The 26,943-nt window shown below is 42.8% G+C and overlaps 1 protein-coding gene across 1 annotated transcript in view; it reads right to left on the bottom strand.

Annotated features, from left to right (window-relative positions):
- Positions 1–26,943, bottom strand: part of BRINP1 (BMP/retinoic acid inducible neural specific 1) — a 619,275-nt gene that overhangs the window by 449,573 nt on the left and 142,759 nt on the right. Inside the window, exon 2 of the mRNA XM_069609661.1 lies at positions 9,015–9,282. Coding sequence (XP_069465762.1) covers positions 9,015–9,232 — 218 coding nt within the window. The 5' untranslated portion in view covers positions 9,233–9,282. The remainder of the gene's footprint in view (positions 1–9,014; positions 9,283–26,943) is intronic.

Here is a 26,943-nt window from a genome sequence, read left to right as displayed (position 1 = left end):
AAGTATAGGGGGAAGCAAAGGAAATCCGGCAAGCAAGCGCCACACGGAAAGAATGAAGTTCACAAATGTGTACAAATAATTCTGTTGTCATGGAAATAAAACTGCGGCCAAGGTTGCCATTTGAAATTCTGTGTCATGCCAATTTGTGGGGATAAGGATTAAGGCATTGGGGTGCATGCGCAAAGAATAATTGGCAGGAAAGGCAAATGTACGGCTGCAGGGGTTATGGAGCTGACGACGGAAAAATCAGCTCAAAATGGAGGAGGCAGCAGGTTAACCCCTGCGGTGTCATGCCGCCAGGACCTGGAACCATCCCCTGGGGGTCAAAAGGCGAGGGGCGGAAAGGCGCCAAAGGCCTAATGGCCCAAAAGCCCGCGAAGGGCAGAACAAAAGAAAATGGGCGGGGACATCAGGATTTAAGCAGGCGGGACCGGGGTGCCAGGCATCTCGCTCCTGCACTGGGACCCGGTCGCCGCCTCGCAGATGGAAGAAATTTCGTTTTCCACCCACCCACCCACGAAATACAAAGCAAAAAAGCAGGAGACCTGGGGTGTTGCTGTCGCAGGACACCCAGGCCAGGATTTGACAAGTTGGCGGTGTTTGGGCAACCAAGCACAAATGATAGACTCCGGACGAGCCAGAAGGAAACGGAATGGGTCTTCGCTCTTCCGGACCAGCGCCTCTTGGGGGCCTAAACGGCGGGGGCGTCTGGTAGGGACAAATAAGGCTCAGCTTCCCCCAAAAACAAACGGCGCTCTCCCCACCCACGGACACCTGCACGGGCAGGATTGGAACAGGTACAATGGGTCGGGGGAGTTGGGGGCCTACTATACCAAGTATAGGGGGAAGCAAAGGAAATCCGGCAAGCAAGCGCCACACGGAAAGAATGAAGTTCACAAATGTGTACAAATAATTCTGTTGTCATGGAAATAAAACTGCGGCCAAGGTTGCCATTTGAAATTCTGTGTCATGCCAATTTGTGGGGATAAGGATTAAGGCATTGGGGTGCATGCGCAAAGAATAATTGGCAGGAAAGGCAAATGTACGGCTGCAGGGGTTATGGTAAAGGTAGCCAGCCATGATTCACACGAGGCTATTTCACACATGTCTTCACCTTCGGCTCTCATGAGTTGGATTAGTATGCCATTTTAGAGCGTTAAACGTGCTACCGAAGTGCTTCAGGGAGCTAGCTAAAAAAAAAAACAATCACCAAGGCGATTCAGAAAAAAAAAGATCAACACCTGGAAGAGGTGGCCATCAGCTGAACTGTCAACCAATAAAACAAATCCCTATCACCTTGAATGATGGTGGGGCTACCAACATGCTATTCTCAGTCAATCTTCTTAGGAGGCGTGGTGGACATATAATGCATGTTTAAAAGAACAGAGATGGCCCTGACACTAATATACTTTGTGAATGACAAAAGCAGCTTTGACACATATCCTTCTAATAGAAACAAGTACACAACAACCACCAATAGTATCGGATATTACATTGCTTAGAAGTGAGAGAAATCGGACACAGAGTGCTATGAAAAACTGACATCAGTATATTATTTATGGCAGAGGGGAGGTCCGCTGTCTCCTTGGGAAGTGTGCTTCTGTGTTCAGTGCTAATAGACGATAGAGCAACGGAATGATAAAGGCTTCTAGATATAGGCAACAGCCCTTCATCCACCAGAACAGCCATGGTCACCGCACCCACCATGTTCGGGGATGTGAGGCAATGGAAGACATTGTGAAGAGTGGTAAGATCGTATCGCTATGCCCATCTAGTGCATGGGGGAAAGAGCATTGTATGGCCTGTGCATGAGAAACCTTCATAGATTGATGGAGTGCAGAGATGGGTTCAGTGTCATAAGTGGATCGCAAGGTGACCTACATTGACATTGCAGACTTAAGTGAACAGTTTCACATCAAATACAGCTTACTGAAGACTGCTGGAACATATCTACTTGTCCATGACTCTGAAACGGTGTCTGAAATATGATGGAAGTAATGAAAGAAAAAAAAAAACTAGCTTCTCCAGTGAATTGCTAACCCCAGAAAACGGTGCAACATGCAGCTACAGGTTCAACTCCCAGCAGGGACAAATCAGTCTTCCATTGTTCCAAGGTTATACATTGAGTACCATTAAAATGATGCGACATGAAGAACTATATACATTTGTGATTTTATAATAGCCAACAGCTTGTCTAGTGTGCAGATCAGCTGCATGTATTATGTGTAGAAAAATATAAACATCCAAAGTAGTGAATGAGTAAAGCCGAGAGTTGCCACCCCCATTTGCCTGATTCAGGGAATTATTTGTGCCGAAAACGGGGATTTGTACGCCATTCTGCCCGCAAATCCCAGTTTTCGGCGTAAATAATTCCACGAACTAGGCTGTATTCTCGACTAACTGTATCTTTAGAGCTGGATTTTCCACTCAGTAGAGTGAGTTTAAAAGCTTGGAGGCCAGGCGCACAGCATCAGAAAATACCTTTGAGGAATTAAGGTGTAAGTCAGCCAGGGCTGTCATGAATGGGCTTCCTGCCAGACTCTCATTTGCATTGTAATTCTGCAGTGTTCCTTGGAGCTGTGATTTACAGCTTTATTGTCAGATAAGGGCTGTCCAGTAGACAGACGTTAATTGTAAATTGGTCATGGGGGCATGTTCGCCTTCAGTGACCCTTTCATGTGCACAATCCCAACTCTTCATGCACCGTGCCAATGTCGGGGCTGGTAATTTTGATGACATGTATGCATTTTGAAGTCAAGATCAAACACAAAGTTTCACAAGCTATTTGGTATATTTGTGAAAGAAAATGTAAACTATATATTTATAGACATGGACAAAGTTGCCTGCTTGTTTGAAAGCAAAAGATTAAAAATATGAACTGTTTTTGCAAAACTACACATTTTATGTACACCTATCAACAACAATACGATGGATGTCTAGTTTCAATATTGACAATATAAAAACAAGCAACATATACTAATAATACGAGGAACCCGCAGCAGACTTCAGACACTCAGCAGAACATGAACCACACACACCTGACAAGTATGGTGTGAGGGAATATACATCCCTGCTTCACAACCACAGTATAGACTAAGGAGGCAGTGGTGGGAAAGAAACTGACTAGTGTTCATTGTTTGATTTGTAACCAATGCCAACCTGCATTTCATTTGTGATACACACATTTGGGAAACGCTAAACTACAAGCCCAGGATGCAAACCACTGTTGAATGAACAGTCAAGGCTAAATGGGAGGTGTCAGACATGTTATGAGACTCCTTCTCAATACTTAAAACGTGTTTGGGATGTGATCCACTCTCTGTTTCAAGTAAGAGCACTATTCATGGCCTCCAGGAATACATCAACCTCTGAGTCTACTACTTGTAGATCTGCATTTCCATTGGGAAAACTTAATTTCACTTTTGTTCAAGGGAGGAAGATATCTACATTATTGCTGAGTGCTATGCTTACCAACTGCAAACATAAAGAAAACATGGGAGGATTTTTGAAGAGACTAGCTCCCTGAAAGGCTTGAAGGAGTAGGGCAATGACAATCGTAAATTGATATAACTGGCTCAAGTCCCTTACCTTATCTGAGAAAATGTTTAGGATCCAGTTGGAAAACATTGTCAGGCAGGATGTTATGACTGATCTGTGCCGCTAAATGGTTGGTAGGGATTGGGTTGAGCCAACTTTGCTCTAGATGTGCCTAATCTAACTTTAAAACACCCTTGGTCCTACACAGTTAATTTGTTTGGGCAGTAATGACAATGTGTCTTAGAAATTGCAACTGAACATTATTTTATCAGTGTGCTCTTTATACAATTGTTTTAAAATAAAATCACTCTCACCTTTTCTCCCATTGGCATGCTTTTGGAATGTTCACTTGGCTGGTCAATGTGCACCCTGTGGTGGTTTATGTGAAACCTGCAGCTAGAACTCTTTACAGATTCTTAACACAATGAGATACTCCAAGGATTCCGTGGACTTGAAATACAGCTTTTATGAATGTTTTTACAGCTTTGTTTAAATAAATAGCATTTTCAGAGAGTAAAGGTTCAGTGCCATATATTAATCTGGCAAAATTGGCAAATGGAGTGACAAATCAACTTCTGTGGCACCAGTGGTGCAGGGATGAATTTCGGTTTCTAAACCATCAATCAGCTCCACGCTTCGAGTACACCAGAAAGTATCCGAAAAAATTGGAATCACAAACAAATTATAAACCTCCTTATCCAATTGTGGTAATGTGGACAGAATGGCAGGTTTATCTCTGAAAGGTTGTGGATCATTGGTTAGTTGAAACACAGAAAAAATACAATTATTACCCAATGATAAACAGGACTGTCCAGTCAAGGTTGTATACAAATATCTACTTTATTATTATCACAACAGACAGTTTTGCCACAGTATAAAATACAACCCACCCTGCAAAGGGATGCAGAGGACAGACCGTTTCAAAGAAGGAAAAGGGATGCACTCTGGATACTGACAGGAGGGTAGTCGGTATGATAAATTATTGCAATAGTTTAAGGATACTTGTTTTCAACACAGAGGTGTAGACAGGGTAGTGCCTGAGTGGGTAAGGCCCACCCAAAATCTGTATATTCTCACTCAGCAGTGCTGTGCTGGCATTTACAGATGCCAATGTCACTGCAGTGGGCCTAACTACATTAGTTTGGGCCCCACTTGTTAGACAATCCTGGCTACGCCTCTGAACACAATGGGAGCAACGGGTCATCAAATGTGTCTAGGGGCCCTCAGAGAAGGACCAGGGGGACAGAACCACAATGTACCTTGTGCTGTAGGAGTTCTTAGTGCTTGATATGCTCAAGTCAGTTTCAGGGTGTTTTGCAGCTTCTGCGACAGAGTTCAAGAAGGGGGACAGCTGTGGGTATCAGGCGGCAGGCAGTTTGGCGAGTGAAGCTGGACGGGCACCTGCAGGTTGGCCTACATGCTGGCTCAGGGTCAGGAATCATCTCAGTGCTGGGTGGGAGTTCTGAAGCACTGGTCGAGGTGTCTCAGCTGGCTTTAGCGACTGCAGCGTAACAACAGTCAGTGTGGTACAGTAAGTTGCAACTCGAAGTGCTACACTGGCTCAAAAATGTCGTTTAATGCGGGTGTCAGTAGATGCCTGTCGATGCACTCCTCCAAGCTTCTTCACTGGGCGTGTGTCATCCTTTAAGGCAGATGGCCAAATGCTGAGGAGAGTGTTGCAGGCAGCTGCCTTTTCCAGTTTGTTTCAGGCACTCTATGGAACTTCCCACCTAGGAGTCTTGCTGCAGAGCATAGAAGGGCATGCTGTGTGGTGGCTGGGTACCAGTTCTTGAACTGCTGGAGGGTCCTCTGGATTTGGTATCTCCTTCTGTTCTCTGGCAGATGTTTAGGGGAGGGATCTTGCTTCCTTCTTGGAGGTCCTGGCCTTTCTTCACTGGTGGAATATGTAAGGCAGACTGTACATTCAGCCAGGGTCCAATGATGAGTTCTTCCTTATGCTTCTGGTGAAGCTTTCAGATGATCTGCCAAAAGAGGTCCTCAGCCCTCTCTTAAAGCCAAATGTACTACAAGGCTTGGTGTAGGCTTGGCCTACCCTAATGAACCAAACTTGGGTCCCCAGCAACAATCTCCTGCATGTGTGAGGTCATAACCAGAGTGCTTTGACACAGAAAAGGTAAAGGGGTGAAAACATGTAATACTAAGTCCTACCTATCTTCCTGTCTGCTATGGATGATAGGGTCCTTTTGTTTGATGGGGCTCTCTGTGGTTCCTGATAAACCTGCCATTAAAGCGGTAGGTCTGCCTTGAAGCTGTGGCTAGACCAGACTTTCTGGATCTGTCAATCCACATTCTCGTACCTTCTGAATGGGGTCTCCCTTTGGGGATGACTATGGTAAACACGTCGTCCCATACATGTGATTTCACTGTCAATGGATACTGAGGGCCGGAGTTGGCATTCATGGAACATTGCATAGTTATTTAGGCAGGCCATGGCAGGGGGAAGGTTTGGCCTCCCCCTTCAGAGATGACATGGTGTACTCCTGGCTGTCATATCTCAACTAAATATGACAGTGGGGACTACACCTGTAGGCTGTGTCCACCCAGAGTACACGGGTCGATGGTTAAGTCGTGCAGTGAGCATAGAAAAATGTGTGCATATTAGCCCCACACATTTTCCGGAGGTTGATCTACCATCATTCATCATTCAGCTTGACAGTCACTGGATCCAATTCTTTTCCTAGTTCCAAAAAAGTATTGTATATAATTTAGTGAAATGTATTTTTCAGCCTTACTTATTTATTGTAAATACTGCAGATTCCTTTAAAAAAAAAAAAAAAAAAACACGAATATAGGTTTGTTGCACGGAATGACTAAGGGCCTCATTACACGGAAGGCGGTAATGGTTAACGGCCACCGTTAATGGTAACGGTGACCGTTAACCATTACCGCCTTACTACGGGGTCCCTTAGCGGGTTGGTGCTTTAACGCCTGCTTTTTGCAGGCGTTAAAAACCAACCCGCTAAGGGACCTCGGAGCTAATTACGGCACCGCAAAATTGCGGTGCCGTAATTAGCGCCTTCCCCATTCCCATAGAGCCCTATGGGGCAGAAATGGGAATGGGGAAGGGCAATGGCAGAAGGGGGATTTACCGCCCCACCAACCTTGGAATGGGGCGGTAAATCCCCTTTCCGCAAAGGCGGTGCCGGTAATTTACCGGCATGGTCCAGGGTGCTAAAAGCACCCTGGATCACCGCCTTCCGTGTAATGAGGCCCTAAAACATGAAGTTTTCTCCCCCCCCTATTTTACTACAGTCTTCAAATCTATACAAAGGATGTGCTTTGGGAGGAGGAGGGGGCTTCTATAAATGTGGATGGAGGTTCAAGTCCAGTGTTTGCTTCAAGCAAAGGTGGCTATTGTAATACAGCCAGTGGAAATGACTGAATAACTTACGGAACACAGGTGAAACACGATGAACACCCCAAGCAAATGGTGTACACATTACATTGACCAGAAGCAAATAAGATGACTGTGCACTTTTATATAGTGCTATCATGCTGCCTTCCAGATGCACCTGAAAATTCTGCAGTGTGTTGCACGGCCACAGAGAGTTTTAGTTCAGCTATCTGAAGTAAACAGTGCGAGCATCCATGAAACACAGGTGCTGGTGTTTGGGGCCTTAATCCACAGAGAGAGCTGGACGCAGCCTAAGGAATAGGGGTGAGTTAAATCAGATGTTGTCTGAATTTCCTACTATCAATCCTAGAGATTTGAAAATGATCTCTTCAGTGATTCCTGTTTTTACCCTATGGAAGATAGGTCACAGGTTTAGTGTCCGGAATCTGACATAAAGCGCTATGGTGAGAAACATGACGCTACTACCATCCTACTGACTTCAGTACAGCAGTAAACAGTGTTATCAGAGAGGCAAGAGAACACAGGAATAGAAAGTATTAAAGATCCCCACATTTCCCAAGTTAAGGCAGCAGAGGCACTGAGGTTGTTTGTCATGTCGCCAGAACCCCTGAACAGGGCGCGAGGGGCCGTACCAGACATCCATCCAAGACACTACTGGGTAGGGTAGCTAACCCTGAATACTCTTCAGTATGTGTGTGGGGTAAGAGAGAGTAGATCAATCTGAAACAATTGTTTTGGAGCAGTGAAGCTCAAGAGCCAATAGATGTGTCAGCAGTAATACGCACTGGTTTAGACATGCTGACCAATAATGGAAAGGTCAGTGACATTAAATAAAGGTCAGTGAAATTAAAATAGAAAATACAGCATTGTACGTTATTGATTGGAAATTGCTTCCTTTTGCTGTTATTTTCCTGTGTGCCTACTGGTTTCAAGCAGGCAGTATGTCATGAGCTAGTACACACTCAAGGGGGTTTAATAACTATAGACAGAGAAGCATCCCCCTACCGCTAGAACTCCCTCTGTGACCAGCAGAGGAGTCATATTCTCTAATCCATTCAAAAGTACAGATAGTTGCTCAATTTCTTTCAAACGTATTCATCCATTCAGTTCAACTGAGTCAGTCAATCACTGATTCACTTTCTCACTCATTCACTCGTTCATTTACCTACTCACACATGTGTTCCCTTTTCACACAAACACACTTTTGCTCACTTATTTTCAAATGCAGCACCTAACTCCTTGAATCTCCTATCCACACATCGCTGCATTCTTGCTACCATGCACTTATGAACTTGTTTCTTGGCATGCTTATGCATCACTCACTGATATACCCTGCGTGCTCTCTGATGCACGTATTCATTCATTCACTGATTCAGTAGCTACATCGTTTGTTCACGTGTGTGTCTATTTATGCATCAGTTCCCACACTCTGTTATTTATGTGACTACCGATTATTGAGACCTACATTCCTTAGATTGCCTTCTTCTTCATACACTGAGTCATTAACTCACTCGGTGATGCACCTGTTTACTTTAAGTATATTTCTCCCAATGTCTGACTCACCTATTCAATCATATCCTCATTGTTGTATTAACTCGCTTTTGTGTGTCCTCAAAATTGCTCCATCAGGCACATTCTTCCATGTCCATGATTATTTAATCACATGTTCATCAATGCATGCAATCATTCATTAAGTTATTACATCATTTTCGACTCAGGAATGTCCCCATCTACTCACATGTGTTTTATCTCACTAGTTATTCTGCGTATTCCCTCACTCATTTGTATTCCTATGTACTCAGTCACTCAAGTGAACAGTGATTTGCTGACAAGCTAATTCACACATGCAATGAACAACAAATTCACTTTGTATTCATTGATGCATCAGTCCAGTCACTCCTTTTCCCACTTATTTCTCCACATGCTTATTTGCACATTCAGTCTCTTATGCATAGAATAATCATGAATGGACTCTTCTTTTCATACATGTGTCCCTTGATTTTCATCCCTATGCTCAGTCATGCTCAGTCAAAGGGCACAGCTGATCATGTTTCTCCAGAACCTTCTGTTGCATTACACAGAGTTGTTGTTGTAACTGTACCTGTATATCTTATATCGGGTTGTAAATCCTTGACGGTGTCTTTCCACAAAGGATAGGTAGCTCCGGGAATGGTGGAAGGGCCCCCTGTCTGAAATAAGCCAATCAAATTCCTTAGAGACATGTTGCTCAACAGTGGTCGCTTCCTGGTGGGCGGGCTGTACTGTGATATGGTCCCATATAAACAGGAAGGAGATGACCTCAACGAACCTCCAGTTCATGCTTTTCTCCCTGCCTTGCTCCTCTCATTCTTGCTCCATTCTGTGGAGTCCTGTGGTTGGGAGGAGAGAAACACAGAGACGTCAGTCATACAAGGAAAGAGCCAAGCCAGTCATCTACTACACATTCTCCAGACTTTAAATACACCCTTGAATATTACTTTTTTATATGCTAATTAACATGTTCTAACACATTTGTATATGTGTTCCCTTTTTAAGCAAGACTTCACAAATGAAAAGAAAAAAAAGCACCATAAACCCTCCTAATCCTCAATGTTAGTATTTATGCTTGTCACAGACTAAAAACACAATAGAAGCGGAAGATTAATGGGAATTTTCTAAACCAGATTCCGGATCAAATCAAGAATCTCAGTGACCAGCGCGGAACTCATGCACACGGATTCAGCACCTGGATCAAGCGACTAATGCACACGGATTCAGCACCTGGATCAAGCGACTAATGCACACGGATTCAGCACCTGGATCAAGCGACTAATTCACACGAATTCAGCACCTGGATCAAGAGACTAATGCACACGGATTCAGCACCTGGATCAAGCGACTAATGGACACGGATTCAGCTCTTGGGTCAAGCGACTCGTGCTCAAGGATTCAGCACCTGGATCGAGCGACTCGTGCACAAGGATTCAGCTCCTGGATGAAGCGACTCATGCACACAGATTCATCTCCTGGATCGAGTGACTCGTGCACAAGGATTCAGCACCTGGATCGACCATGTAGGCCAAAGGGAATACCTGGCTTGCAAGCTGTCACCATTGTCACCAGGCCTCGTTCCAAACATTCTCATGGCTTGCATCACCCTCTCCTCCGCCTCTCTGCTGCTCACTCTCAAAAAAGTTCTTCCCGCCCACATCCCACTCCAACTCCCAAGAGCTTGTTTTTTGCATTCGTTTCCCTAAAGTGTGCATTGACCTGAAGGTCCGCAGAAACTCTTGACCCCACCATGAAAATAGAAGAGAATTGTTTCTTCTTCCGTTTGTTTATTTCAGGTCTGCCATCTTTGCATGGCTTTGTTTTTTGTACTATAAAACACACACACATTTGAGTGTCTTTTCATGGCAGAAAACCTGTTGCCCTAACTAACTATGATGATTTGACAGGATGTAAAAGGTGATAAACCCCACAGTGAAGGGACATAAAAGCGGGAAAGGGCTCTGAGGCTTCAATAATGGCCCCCACTTTGCTTGAACATTTAGTTTGGACTTACAGGTATGTACTGGCCTTGAAAGGTTGTTCCCGAGTGGTAATGCTATGTACAGTGATTCAGAGTTCACCTAATCATACATCTCTTGAGAAAGTTCAAAGGGAGGTAAGACTGATATCCCAATCACAGTCACACGTCATGCAACACCCTTTTTGGCCAAGTTAACACAGTTGAATGGTGAACGTTTCTAGGAAAGCATATTTCTAGGTGGACAGGTCAGCTATTAGAGATAGCCACAATATAACTTCTAGCAGGAGATCCATTTGCACTGGAATTAGAAACACATAGTTTTAGTATTGGCGGCCCTATAGTCTGAGTCTTTCTGGTGCTGGAAATACAAATACAAATAGTGTGGTGAGGATGCTCTTTACTGGCATGGCCACCTATGCTGGCAATAACACATAGTAAAAATCTCCTATCACAGATAGACTTGTCGTTATAAATACTGCCGGAGGATAGCACAGGGCAATGCGCTGGTCTTGGAAGCAAGACCAGGCCGAGCAACAGAGGTTCAAATCCCGGATCTGTGCTTAGAAACCAAACTACAGCACTGTATGAAGCGTGTTATAAAAATACAATAAAATAAATAAGTCACCTGTAATAGAATTGAGCTTGCTGCATAGACAGATATTATGTTAGATGAGAAGAAGCACGTATGCAATGTTACTGCATGCACATCCCTGCAAGAAAATGTATATATTTTGACTATAAGAGTTTATTCATCATAATAAAAAAATTATTGTTTATTTCGTTTTTTCTATTTTGTTTGTTGTTAGGGCAGGAACTAGAGTCTCACTCTTAGACCAGGATGGGATTTTGAACCGCTATAAGTGAACCAAACTTCACCCACAATTTAAGGGAGCTGCGCTGATTAGAGAAGAACTATAGTCCTCACAATTTACTAACACTTTAATATTTTTTAACATCTTACTAGTCTTGGAGCAAAGCCTTATGCATGTCAAGTTGAAATGCCAGTGACTGTCACAGTCCTTCTGGTCTTTCCAAGTCTCTGAAATGCTTAAGTAAATTCCCTTAAAACCAGTCTGCCTCTGTCCAGGATCTAGCCCGAGATGCTAAGGCTGGGCTTCAAGAGTTCATAGCTATAGCAAATGTTTCAGCCTTCACAAAAGGCTGGCACACATGGAATGCCCGTATATCTGAGCAGGCCAGCCATAAGGGCTCCATGTGTGTGTCTGCCTCTGCCACATCCCTACCCACCTTTCCTTTGGGGGTTTCCTCAATCCCCAATAGTGACCTTCTGAGGAGTCTGAACTCCAACATTGTATTTCTTCCCCTAGAATTGCAGCACGGGCTGTGTGTACAGAGTAAGATTATGCAAATCTCAAATAGACCAAATGAGACTGATGTTGCACTTGTCTCTCAAACATTCTTTTAACAAATTTTGGAAGATCAATGGCAATTGGATATTATAAAAAATAACCACAATTGTAATGTGTGGCTGTGTCCGTCCATCAACTAACATACTAAGGGCCTAATTCATGGAATGTTTAGAATGGTGCAAAGTGACTTTACACTGCCAACAAACACCATGATTCACAGAGCAGTGCAAAGTGTATTTGTGCAGTGCAAAGTGGGACAACTGAAAGCCTGCCCTCCTCCTCCTATTAGACTTATCAGCAACATTCGACTTTGTGGATCATACAATCCTCTGCCACCATCTCACGACATTGGCCAACTATTCCCTCGAAGCCACAGCCTGGATTGCCTCCTTATTACAAGGGAGAGTTATGGGGGTGTTTGCAGAGAACGCCAGTGCTGCTCCCAACCCCATCCCTTGTGGAGTTCCTCAAGGCTTGTGGACATTTCCTACATTATATACCATCTTCACCAGACCACTCTTTGGCATCCTTCATTCCATCAGCATAGCCTACACCAACTATGCCGATGACACGCAAATGTTCCTACCGCTTACTGGCAACTATTCAGATGATACCATCACCCTCAAAGCAAAATATTCCACCATCCAGGCCATGATGGCGGCAAACTACCTTTGCTTAAATGGGGATACAACTGAAATCTTGCTGGCAGGGTCCCCTGAGTTACTTAAAAATCTCAACATCCAAAACTAGGCCTACCGTATCAATGACATTGTGATCCCAGTCTCGGTACCTGTCAAGACTCTAGGGGTCTACTTCAACTCTACACTCTTCTTTGTCCCGTTAAGTAAATGCTATTGCCTCTTCTGCAGCTTATGCAACTAAATTACTCAATGCAGCCAAACCTTTTCTGACTACAGATAGTCGTCTCACAGCTCGAGGCTGTACTACTGTAACACTCTCTTCAATGGTACCTCTTCTAAAAACATCCAGAAGTTGCAAGTTATTCAAAACAATGTGCTCTGAGCAGCCCTTAGCATCCCGAAGAGAGAACACATTCCCCTGCCAGGAAATAGGTACACTAACTACACATTAGGAAATTAATTGTCTTCAAACGTATGTCCATTACCCACACATAACTTTCCAACATTGCCCACCCCTACTTCTCCCAGAACATTTGTAGAGCCTACTTTGCCAGACCAACTAAAATGCCATAAGCCAAGGGTATCGTCCAACCTAATTTCAGATGTGCCAAAGTTGGTGACTTGAGCTTACCCTACATTGCAGCCATACAGTGAATTTCCTTGCCCCCTACCCTAAGAACTGAACCATATTAGATAAAGCCCTCAGAACCTTGCTATTTGATTAGATTGTCTGCTAAGACTGTATTGCTAGTCTAACTTGATCTTGTTGAATGTAACTGGTTTGTAACAACACCTCAATGCCTCTGGCCTGTTTGCACACTTTTTAAGTGAAATACATAAATACATAAAAATACACTTTGCTTGAATTAGGCCCTTAATTTTAAAACATTTCATTTACCTAAAACATACAATTTAGCATATAAAATCCTTCCATGCGTAAGGCACTCCAGAAATTTGGGTTATTTCTTTTTTTGTGAATATCCACAATTGATCTGAGCCAAGCATTTCAGAAGTGCAGTGAAACGACTCCTCTCTTAAAGATTAACGTTTTGGATGAGTGCTAAACCATGTTAGCTGGCAACAGACTTTCCCCAGTAATGATTCTGGAATACTGAGCACGTTTTCTTCTGACCTTTCCAATAAACATGGTCACCTTGGCATGAGTAGTCGGATCACATTGCCCCATAGATAGTACAAGAGCCTTCATTCCACACCCGATGGGGACGAAAGTCCCCCAAGATACCATAGAAAGGACTGCTGTCATCCCATTGTCAGCAACGTTTTCAGTAAAGAGCAAATATACAGGAAGGTACATTTGTAATCTCTAGTATTGGTTACTCTGTATTTCAGATATACATGGAGGGTGAAAGTGATAGGTGAGGAGACATGTAGTTTACATTGTACCCAACTTGATAGCAAAGTTCAAGAATCATTTTGTGCAATCGTTTTTCCCATTTTGAGAGGAGTTGCAGGCACATTTTGGAGGATTACTGAAAGTCTAAAGGCTATGATCCCATGAAATCCCGATGCCCCTATTGACTTCTATCAGAATGATACTACACAAAGCAGGAGGGTGAGACAAGTTGGAGCGAGGTGGCATGTGGGCCAGAGAGAAAGGGAAGCATAACAATACCAGGGATCCTGGCTCGAAGATGCTCACGAGCACTACATCACCATCTACTTGATCCCTTATTACTGTCCAATTCCCAGGACCGCTGAGTTAATGCTGCTTGGCATTAAATATTCATGTGAACCGTCGGGTGCTTCCCGGCACCAGCATTGAAACTGGCTAAGTGCTAGTATGTTGTGTTTAAGACAATATTGTGAGGGCTATTACACGGAAATGATAACCGCCACTATGCTCAAATTAATTGGCTGTAAATTGAAGCTACTCTGCAATTGGCCTGGTGATCTCTTTCACACAAAAAAACGAGTCGGCACAGAAAAGGGACAGTGAACATAGGAAAGTGCAAGGTCTGACAGAGAGTTTCTCAACAGAACACTACTAGGTCGTGTGGTTAAGTTGTTAAGTGTTTGGTCTTGTGAAAACGAATTAATCTTTCTTTGCCTCAATTCCAATGTCTGACCAAACTCTGAGCACCTGAGCAGCCAATAGTAGAAGCTTGTCCCAGTGATAGGTCAATGCAACCTCTGCTCATGAGCAGGTTAGTTCCTCTCTCACACCCACCGTCACTAGTTGGCCAAGAGGGTGAAATGTAGCTCCTGGTAGCTGTTGTTACCAGGCCCACCAGCTCTACTAGGCTACAGGAATTGCCTGAATAGCTCCCTGCATTTTCTATCCTGCACGAGTGCGCACGATGCAGTACATTGCCCCATATGACAGTTGCTTACTCAACATTTGTCCGATTAAGGGGGAGCTATCTCAAGCTGAAGAGTAAACCTTTCACTTTATAGACCGGCATTTCCTTGGTACTGAATGCCGTATTCAATCCTGATCTGGCCGCAAAGGTTCTGTGGACGATAGCCATTGGGAAGCATCCATTTAGGCACAGGGCAACCTAAAGTTGATCCGGTGCCTCAATGTATGAAATCTTCCAACCCATGCACTCCACTCTAGCGCATCCAGAATGCCCTGAGCAGTACATTTCCCAGTGGAACAAGAGCTAGCTGGCTGACAGCCACCAATTAATATTGCCAATAGGATAGCCTTGACTAACAAAGGAACCAGTGCCAGCATTCAACAAACAGTAAACATCCCCAAAAACAAGACCAGCTCCATGAAAGGGTCTACCTAAATGGTTGGCAGCGTCTGCTGGGCATAGTTGTAATTGTGATTGTTTATTTATAACGCGCTTAATACCCAGAGGTTTCTAAGTGCGGACCCAGGGATCAAACCTGTGTTGCTCCGCGTTATCTTGCTCCCAAGGCGAGCTTGTTGCCCCTGAGCTATCCTCCCGAGGTGCATCCACACTGCAAGATAATGAGGTTTTAATCTATACAGTCCTGCTGTTGAAAGTATGCAAGGCGCCACTGTCTCTGCTTAGAAGATATGCTTGTTGGAGCCACAGGCTCAAATTCCTCGTACTCAATTTTCGGGATTAATCGCTGCACAATGTAAGCGAGAAACCTATCTCCAGCAGCAGGTTGCTTACATTGTGTAGGGATTAATAACGAAAATTGAATATGAGGAATTTGACTCGTAAATATTTACTTTTGAATGACAATGGCAAGACGCAATTAGCTCTACATGTGACTTTCACTACGAATATAAGGATACAATGCATTATGCGTAAGCCACTTTTGGCACCATCAAACCTGTATTTGGGTTATGGAAACCTAAACATCTGAGATGGACATTATATTTCTCATTTGGCCTTGAGGACGACCACGTGGTGGTCGAAACACGTGTCAGCTGTACTGACAAGCAATTAAAAAAACTTCCTATTTAATGGGATGCTGACTTTGTGTTGGAATTTCCTTTGAATTTGTGGAATAAACTGACAGCGAGAGCACTGATACCGTAAGTACCAGCTCGCTGTTGCACTTTTACTCATCCCTTTATTGGGCCTTACTGGTGGTCTTTTGGGTCATCTGGGAAGTCGCAGCCTCCCATCTCATATAACTGCAAAGCGTTTTAGCACCTTCCAACTTGAGGATCATACCCGTCATCTATCTTTTATCTTCTCAGGGAATACACTCTCCCAAGCAGGAGAATAAATAATCGATAGTGACCCAGACTTCTTCTGGAGAACTGGATCACCAACCTGACATAAGCGCTACCACAAAGAACAGGGAAAATAAAATAAATGTGTTCTTGATCTGATCAGCACCCCTCTATCTCAGTCTAATGATCCCCACTCTGGCTGCTCCCTTGCTGATGATATAGTAACCCTTATTCGGCAGTGAGTATCCACCATCCCGCCCTGTGCAACCCCAACCTCCTACCTGAAAACGTTTCACCTGAGTGAGGCACAAAATTCTCCAACTTCTTTTTATGAATGTTATTGAAAAAATACCCCCTACAACAAAAGAAAAGGTATCACTTGCATGCTCGAGAAACCATATAAAGAATGAGTTTTTAAAAAAAAATGTTATCACGCTTCATGCTGGAGTCCAGCCTCTACGCATGGTACTGGGCATCAAGTCTGTGATCTCTGTATTGGCTTTTGTCCAAGAAAAGTGTGTTGCCCAGGAGCCGTCCTCCCAGCCCCAGAGCAAATGAGGCAAGATGGACTGGCCTAGTGTAGCAATTGATTCATTCCTAGCAGGCCAACGCAACTGGAAGCATTGATACGTGATGGATTCTTCCCCAGCCCAACACGCTGATCATAAGCAACAGTCTCCTAATGTTATTGCAGGCGGTTCGCCTCTGTCAATAAGAACAACGCCATTTTTCTGCAATTGTACATCCCTTTCCATAATCAAGCCATCTTATTGTTGAGATGATTTCAATGGCAGCACACATTTAAAAACACATAAAACAATCTTGCTGTTAAATGGCACTGGCTAATTAAAGGAGACACATGCCAAGGGAGTACGTGTTGTTTTATTTCAAGGTATACTTGGTCATTATGAGGGATTGGTTTGCATTCTTAAAGAGAAATACAAGTCCTTGAAAGAATAATAGATAGCAGTATCTGCCAGTGGGCATCATTAGCGGCAAACTCCCTGTGCACTTGTTCAGTGCACAAGGCCAGAGATGCTGCTGCTTCATGGATAACAGAATGGGTTGAATGATTAGTAAATAATTGCATGTTTTAATTACTGATGATGTTCATTATATCCTAGCACATGAGGACTTTGAAAAGTTTGATGAGGATTACCGCAGGGAGTCTTTTTAGGTGATGGTACACTGATGTGCTTAATGAGCTAAATAGGTAAATATCGCCTATAATTCTGAGCCTTTGTGAAACAGCCAAGGTTACTCCTATGGAGATTGAAGAAGCAAATGTTAATTTTGATGCAAATGTTAACATCTGAGCAGCATGATGTGTTCTCCATTTGTAAGACTATCCTTGGAAAAAGAATGAATGCTTGCTTTGGCCATTACGAAATTATCCATGGCCCACATGTATGAAATATTTGCCCCCAAATAGAAACATAATTCCTTATGTATGTATTTGTCCAGCCAATTCCTAACATTTCGGAAACAAAGAACCTGTCAAACTAGCTCTTCCTATACTGTAATTACCTACCACTCATGCTGAGGACAACAGAGATTCCATAATGTTCTCTGCAAAGCTGTTGCTATTAGCCCTGCCTTGGTGTGAGTTTACCAAATGTTATGCCTGGACTGAACAAAACCATGGAGACCTTGGAACATATTTTAAAGTGGCAATTAGAATTCCAATACTTTTCCGATAATATCACTATGAGCTTGAAATCCTTACCACAAGTTCCCCTTAACCTTTACTATCCACAGTCCAACAGAATCCAGATTATGTCAGTGACTGGCTCTCGTAGCTTCTGAATCATGGCTTTGGTCTTTGGCCTCAATGACTTTCTGGATTTTAATGTTTCCTCTTAACCTGGCAGAAGAATATGGTCATCTTTTCACCCTCGGTCACTTTGTTTCAGGGTCAATGGTAAGCACTGCCACTCTACGGTTCTCCCATTTCAATGAGAACTGGTGCAATAAATCTACACAAAGATCCTTACAATGGTAGGAAAGATCTTCAGCACATGACATGATGGAAGGTTAGGTTACTGTAGCAACGTTTCTCAAGTGAGAACTGAAATGTGCCCCGGCCGTAGGGAAGACGTGGGAAAAGGTTAATGTTAATTGGGCAGCCTTGTAACCTTTTTATTCTCAATCTCCTCTTGTTTGTAATTATGGGCATATTCCTAAGAAGCCCAAAATGGCAACAAGAGCCCATGATGTATTCCAGTTGCGGTGGTTTATCCATTGTTATTAGGACTTTTAGGAACACCTTAATGTAATCAAAATAACGAATGTGCCTTGTTCTGCCTTAACCACAAATGTGGCTCATATATACAATGAGGAATCAGTCTTGCTTACAGGATTTAGGTGGCAGACCTGTCCAAAGGTAACATACATAGCAGTGCTCTGCTCAAAGATGGACATATTCACAACAATTTGCCATGGTGCTGTGTCTACCTTCTCGAATGCACCCCTTCACAGGACACAGAGTGTAGTATTTGCTACTGACACCATATACACTCCCGTTAAAGAGAGCCCACTTTTCTCTAGATGGTGGCGATATTCTGGTTCCTTCTGAGTGGGCTTACTCCTTGCATATTCCCCAGTTGAAGGTACTCATGCATTCGTAGGGAAGGTTAAGTGATAGTGCAACCATGGCAGAAAGATGCCCAGAATGAGAGAGAGTACAAGTTTTGGATCTTTCACCAGTAAGGCATGTCGTTTTGGTACAAAGATTTCCCCCAGTACACACTGCTATTAACCTTCTGCCTCACTCTATTATTATTGTCGGCTGCTATAATTCTCCCACTGATCTTTTCTTGCTAATGCGCTGTTAATTTCCATGTATAGTTCCCAATCCTATATTATAAACCGGCAAGTTAAGATAAAACCAATTTGCATTGACTTCCCCCCAAAATTCTATTGCCAATAACGTTTGAGTCTCTGAGTGAAGTTAGGTGAGATTTTCCAAAGAAATTCGTGCCATGGATCACTCCAAAACAGAAATTGTAGGAACATGTGTAAAACAATTGATATTTTGTTTAAAGAAAACAAAGAAAAAGCTTGGATTACTCCCATTCATTTTCCCGTAGAGAAAAAGTGTCATCCATTGAAAACACATAGGGTATGATTCACAGAACGTTTTCCTATGGGATTGTGCCATTATAAACAGCTCCTATGAATCAGGCCCATAGCGTGAAAACTGCTGGATGGACTTACAGTAAATACGAGGCTAATTGGCAACAAAGCCGTTTGGGATAATACTGTACAGTAGTTTTTTAAATAAGTTAGTGGAGATGGGGATCACGGCCCCAAATATCTTTATGTATCCCTCACAGTCCATTGCATCAGTGCGCCTTTTCAGAAATGGCTTTTCATACAAATACATCTAACGCGCTAAAAGGCATTAATATTAGAATTTGGGGGAACATCATTGCAAACGGTTTTTATCTTGACTATTTATATTTTGCTGCAACATGTCTAACAAAACAAACATTTTGTTGTATATTTCTCTTAGACAGGACTATTCTTTTAATTCAGTACTTGTAATTTCTAGAAATCTTGTTACTTGTCTTCATTGAGTCATCCCTGCAGCATCCGTTGCTAGTAACTAAGGTTGTTTCAACCCTGAACGCTTTATGCCTGGTCAATATCACCTCTATGTCTGGCCTCTGCTGCACTTTCATATTTTGATGTCTTCTCTGCCTTTTCCATTGTTCCTCCCCCTGCCCTTGCTTTCTCACTTCCACTGCCTATGTTGTATATTATTGCGTGTTATACCTATCTCTTCCCCTTTCTTTAGCACTTAGCTGACCCTAATGGTTCCAAATCCTTCGACAAATTAGATTTCCCTTCAGCTTGCCTTTGATTTGCGCTGCTACAAAGTGACTGTATTCTCGGCTGCTGCCTTATAGAACGCCAACACATATATAAATAAATAACATGCTAAGTGCTGCCTTGGAAAATTGTCGAACAAGTGGTGGACACACATTTGGATTGACACACTGAAACAAATAATCTAGCACTTTTTCTATTTAATTGGAGTAATCTCTTAACCCATTTGTTCTAGGCCAAGGAATCATGATTGATAACCAACAGTATTGATACATCTTTTGACTTCAGTAGTAATTGATACATTCCTGCTTAAGGACGCATCCTTCTTGCAAAGATTTGGAGCTCAGGTTCAACATTTATGTAGATGCCAGCAGTTCAAAAAGAATCCGGGCACGTCCTTTTTCTGGAAGGCCTTTACCAGACAAGTTGGACGACAGATTTCCCTAATGGCACCTGCTTGCCATCCTCTAGACAGAAAGGGGTACTAGGTACTTTATACACTGGCAAATGGCATCCGTTGAGGAAGGTAATGTCTGTCTCTATGTGTAATGCCCGTTTTGTATATATGTCTGAATATATACAGGCATGTATGTATGAATGGGATGTATATAGGGTCAATCTATGCAAGGGAGAAGCAGAACTATTTGCATTGAAAGTATACAACGATATAATAGAAGTGAGTATGCAGGGAAGCTGTAGAAGGGGCTCATCAACAGTTAGTGATTGGCCAGCTATTGTTGGAACAGCTTGAGCTCCATCTGATTTCTGAAGTGCCACTGTGAGGACACTATTCTAATATGAGGTTGTATGATCAATCAAAATCTGCAAGTATAGCAATGTTATGGTTTGGTCCCTAATTTCTCCATTTTTTAAAATGTTTGTTTCTAATCTTGTGATGGCCTTGATCATTGTGCTGTCATGGTCTCCTGGAATGTCGAGTTGTTTAGCCAAGTAGTACGGGGCATTGGTTGTTGTGAGATTGAAGTGTATGTATGCAACCTTCAAGGTGATACAGTCTTAGCAGCAGTCAGTTGAGATATTTCAGGATTAATATAGTGATATGATTGAATTTATTCAGTCCTCTGAAGTGGAAGGCTGCAAAATTTTGAACAGTTTATTTGTTGCCAGAGTGGGGAGAGAGCGTTATTTAAGAAGGTTAGTATGCCGATCCATATGGGTGAGGAAAAGACTAGGGTGACATGTCTGACTTATTCGATGATGGCCATAAAGGGATTGAGTGTGGGAATCAGCTTGCCTTAAAACCAGGCCATGTGTATGTACTTTGCTGTAATAAAATGTCAGATGGTTGTGAATGATGAATTTAGTAGAATGAACCTATTTAGATCCATTGCTCTGAGCCAGCTCTGCATTTGTGCCTGCTTGGATGGCTTACCCAGAAGAAATAATTCTGTCTTTATGAAGCTACATTTCCGATAGGAACTTGACATCTATGTCTGGATAATGGAGATGCAGCAGTGAATTTCATCAACACTTATGATCCAGAGGTACAATTGCGGGGCATGGCCATTTCTAGTCCCTTCAAGGGTGATCAAGTGCCTAGACAAATCCCTCTGTTAGCATAGCTTTTCCAGTTTTCATATTTATTTTCTGGTATGTGTTGGGGCTCTACACACCAAAATAACGAATGTCTGTGATGGTACATCAAGAAATTCCTGCCTCATCACGCAGTGGTATCACCACCAATGTCTATTATTCGTAAGTTCTATTTGTACTTCAATGTCAGTGCTTATTGTGTATTGTGCATGTATACATGCGATTAGTTGATGCCTCAATGCAGAGCTGTCCTCAAATACATCCACATGTCTCATCCTCTAAGAAGAACACTTTGCGCCTCAGAGACAGCAGCAAATCTGCTAAAATGTGGCAAACTAAGCACTGAAACGGTAGTGGAAAGGGCTCTAATGGAAATAGAAATAGGTTTACAAGTGATGATAGATGTCTCAACACTTCAGCTATGTGTGCAAGAGTGCCTTAGTCCGAGATAGAAAGGCATGAATGAAGGCAAAGAAAACAACAACAAATACAAGCAATGATTGATACGTATAGACACCACTTTTATTGGCTTTGCGACGATTACATTCCAGGAATGCAATTGTTCCGACATCATGATAACCCCGTGGGACAAGAAGACAGACAAATGTGTACGACTTAATACATGTACCTTCCAGCTTGAATAGTTAGTACACTGAAGAACAACAACACCCACACTCTGTTATAAACTATCAGTATAGAGAAAGAATGGCAAACACAGGTACCGAATAGCAAGCCAAAAATAAGTACACTAAAAGAGCCCTTCCATAATTTCAATTACAAGCAAAGACTCCTGCCAGTAGTGTTTGTTATCAAGCAAAACACATAAGGAAATTCAGCTGGTAACTAAGTCCAAATCTGTGTTTGATGGAATTGCTCTGTTTACACATACAACTTTGTAGGCATTTATTTTTCACTGAACAAATTATCCTTTATGTCCACAATGAATATGCACTCACATTGTATCGTGTTTAGGTTCAAGAGATTAGAATGAATATTCCACTTATTTTTACATGTGCATATTGTAATAATCCCATCATACATAAAATGGAAGAATCGTGTGATATCACCAGAGATCCTAATATTTCATTTGAATCTGAAAGTGCCATTTTCATCAATATCATATATCCACACAAATACGTATTCAAATCATGAGTATATCACTTTAGTAAAAGGGGGTGGGGTAGTTTGTATATGACACAGCCCCTTATGGCACAGCAAAGTTCAATGTGCCAATACAAGCAAGGAGGTGGACCGTGGTGGGTGTGAGAAAATGAATGGAACGTGTCACAGGGTCTGTCATATGTGAAACACATTAAATCAAGACAGGAGAAGTATCAGGGATCAAAACTAAGTATATGCAAAAATGAAACTCTAGGATATAGGATGTGCTGGATCTTGAACAGTCATAGTGACCCTAATTGGAAGGTTGATGAAGGAGCACGAATGATCCAATTACAATTACGTGCCAATTACAATTACGTGTCAGAAGTGGCCTGCTGTTTTACTGTGTCAGCTAAGGAGTGGCTTGACACGTTGTGAGGTCCTTTCCTGCTGCACTGTTGTCAGTGCGAGCACGGGAGATTTCCATGTGTGCAACTGGGAGAGCCAGAGAGCCGGAGATGGATAACCAGAGAAGCCAGAGAGCTGGAGTGGGGAGCCTCAGCATCCACCTCGGCATCCGACTCATGCCTGAACAGTAGCAGGGGTAGAAGGTTGCTCCTATGACATGACGGCTTACGACCCATTGAATGCTGAAGACCCCCTGCTTGCACACCGATAAACGGTAAGCGGTGGTAGCCCACAATTGATGCAATTCTTCATTTGCGTGTGGCTGGGTCACGTATATGACATATAACAACTGATCATTTGAGGCACGTGTGTGTGAGTGCTTATATATTAAAACTGAATGGTAGTAGGTGCAGTACTCTCCAATTGCCCCACTGTCCAAGCACTAAAGCTGCAAAAAGGATCTAAAAACTCTAAAAGACTCACCTTTAACCTGCTTCCAATTTTCTTCCAATGTGCCTTTAATTCCAAGCCCTCAGGGGAAATCCACCCACCTGTCTGTATCTGTTGTTAGTGGTAGAAGCGAGTGCACACTGCACCCTTTGGCCGCTAGCATTTAACTTAACCTTTGGGGAGTGGGGGTTTGGTCCTTGAACAAGGTAGTGCCATGTATCCTGGACATTGTTACCTGGTTATCTGGAAACTGGGCCTCATTACAAGTGAGGCGGTAAGGGGTTAACAGCACTGGTAAAGGTGCCGGCGCTGTTAACCCCGTACCGCCTCATTACGAGTTTCCCTCGTGGGACCCGCTCTGGAGATCTGGTCAGACCAGACGTCCTTTGCGGGTCCCACAAGGGGACCAGAATGCTAACAACGGGCCCGTCATTAACGGGCCTGTTGTTAGCATGCTCCCCATTCCCATTGAGCCCTATCGGGGCTCAAATGGGAATGGGGATGGTCCGGGTTCTCTGAATGGAGAAATACCGGGCCCTCCAAAGTCAGAATGGCCCGGTATTTCCCCATTCAGGGACCACGGACCCGGACCCGAGTTTGAAGGCAGCCATGGCTGCCTCCAAACTCGTAATAAGGCCCACTGATAGGGATTTAAGGAGTGCCAACTGGTCTGGCAGTCTCCTAGCACCATCGGCATATCGGAACAATCCCATGGGACCATTGGCCCATGTACAATCAAAAGCTTCCTTACATTGCTGTTATTAATATTTGCAAGTGCTCTGGGGTCATGAAGTCCAAGAAGTCCACTGAGCGTAATCATTATTGCCTATGGAGCAGGATACCTAACAAGGGGAAGCGCTCTTGTAGCACCTCTATCATGTGCGCCACTGACAAGAAAACTTGCTCTAAAAAGGCCAAGTTATGACAACTGGATGGGCACCCTAAGATCAATGTTTTTTTGGGTCTGTAGTTGTGGTGGTTGAGGTTATACCTGTGAATGAGCACTCATTGTCGGTAGACGGGCTCTGAATTCAGCCAAATATGCTGTGCAGGTTAATAAAGTTAAAACAATCTACCGCAAATGGCTGAGAAATCATAGATATCACTCTGAGTGCTTGCATTGGTTGTCTTTGGTGGGATTTGCCTTAGCCAATGATTCTCAAACGTTTTGGGGGGTTATAAATGGATATTCTCCTGCAACCCAGGATATTATTGGTGTTCAGGAATTTGTGTAGGTTGAATGTATCACCAAAACCCTGGGGGATAGGGATGCAATGCCATGTATGTTGGGCTTGCCTCAGGCCAAATGGACATAGTCCAAACACCCTACTGACATTTTGAGATTGATCACAGGAAGCAAATCTTCAAGGGCCCCTGGCCCAGAAGGTTTTTGGAGCTTCTTCATTACATCTGATGCTTCTCATTGGGCCACCACTCTACACTGGATCTTTCATTGGATTGGTGAATCTCAGCACGTTCCTCCTTCTTGGCATGATAGTATTGTAGTTCCCATCTGGAAAAGGGGTCATCTTGCTAAACATGGTAATTATCACCTGTTAGCAATGCAAGACACCTCTGTAAAAATTGTTGCCTGTCTATTGTTAAGTGAACTATGGAATTGGGCTGAAGTCTCTAAGTTTATCCCGCTAAATCAAACAGGCTTCAAGAAGGAACTCAGTACGACAGCCAACAGCCTTGCCTTGATGATGGTTATTCAGCAGGCATGGTGTGTTCGACAGAGACCAGTATTTGTGGCATTCATTATTATAGTGCAACCTTCAACTTTGTCAATATGAATAGGCTTTGGCATAAACTATCCTATGGGAATTCACCAGCCAGTTTGCTCTCAATGATTATCTCTTTGCACAGAAACACCAGGGTTAAGATCCGGCTTCACCAATCGAGCAGGATGCCTGTTTGAATCCCTACCCAGCAGGGATTGAAGCAGGGATGCATCCTTGCTCCCCTCCTATTCAACATTGTTATGGCTAACATGGGAGTGGCATTAATTAACCCAACGTCGATCGCCCCAAAACTGGGAAACACTCCACTTCAGTGGATGGGCTATGCCGACAATATTGTGTCGCTGGATCTCAGCCCAACTGGTTTATAGGCTATTCTAAACCAGCTAAAAAAATATTCAAAAATGGAGTCCAAATCTTTGGCTATTAATATCAACAAAACTAAGATCATGGTCTTTTCTCCCCCCTATTGTATAAGAAAATGTGCACACTGGTGTTTAGAGAGAACACCTTAGGGTGGTGAGTGAATATAAATACTTGGGCATATACTTTGACAGTAAGCTACATGGCCTACGCCATTTCGAATATGTTAAGTTGAAAAGTTCCCAAGTTATAGAGAGCTGGGAGTATTAGTTCCTGGGTATATTGTTTAGAAATTCCTCAACATAAGCATTATTAAGAGGAGTTTCAGATGTATATAGTTTAGAGTAAAAAAACATATTAATAATATCTTTGTCTGATTCTTTCCTGTTAACCAGATGATCTCTGAGGACAACTACCTAGACCTTTCCTTCTTGCATTGAAGGTAAGTTGCTAAAGATCTATTGGCCTTTTTGGAAAGCTGATATTTCCTCGACTTATATTTAAGCATATTGGCACAAGAGTATTGTGTGATAATTTTATTATATTGGAATTTTAGTATGAGAATATCTTTAATAATGGAAGGAGAATTGTTGTTAGCAAATTGGATTTCCAAAGGCTTCAGCCGTTTAAGGATGGATTCTGACTCCTGTTTGAGTTTTCATCTTTTATTAGCAACAAATGAAATTATATGGACTCTAAGAACAGCGTTGTAGCAGTCCCAATTGTTTGTAATAGATGTATCTTCATTTTTGTTGTCAGCAAAATAGTTATTATGTTGTTGGGCTATGAAAGAAGAGAAGGAGTCATCACTAAGTAAGTTAGCGTTAAATGTCAATCTATTTGAACTTCTAGAGTTGGTTGAGGATGCAAGTTGGATATATATTGGTGGCATTATCAGAGATTGTAATGGATTCTATATAAGCAGAGAGGAGGAGGCTAACCATAGAATTGGGTATAAAAAAGTTGTGAAAAGGAGCTGTGGAGTGTAGAGTAGAAGGTGAAGTCAGAATCAGTAGGATGAGTTAGACGCCAAGTGTCAGCAAGACCTAGATCGGCTATGAAATTAATAAAATGTTTGTGAGAAGAGTTATTAATAAATCATACACTAGATTTCCTATCAAGAAAAGGATCTATGATTTGGTTGCAGTCCCCACGGACAATCAAATTATGAGGGTCACATTGGAGCATGTGGTTTCTAAGTAGCTGCCAAACGTTAGGGTCTGGGGATGTTGGGCCATAAATGTTTAGTATAGAATATTCTTTGGAATCAATCATTCATTTGAATAAAACCCATCTTCCCAGATCATTGGATTCATAAAATAAAACTTTACATTTAAGAGCTTTATTAATTAGTGTGATAACTCAATTTTTCTTCCAGTTGGCCGCGCTGGAGAAGAGTTGACCAACCCAATGCATTTTAAGTTTTGCTGCTTC

The sequence above is a fragment of the Ambystoma mexicanum genome, chromosome 8, assembly GCF_040938575.1.
Source record: "Ambystoma mexicanum isolate Mex_15411 chromosome 8, UKY_AmexF1_1, whole genome shotgun sequence".
Lineage (NCBI taxonomy): Eukaryota > Metazoa > Chordata > Amphibia > Caudata > Ambystomatidae > Ambystoma > Ambystoma mexicanum.
This window is presented reverse-complemented; position numbering and strand designations above follow the sequence as displayed.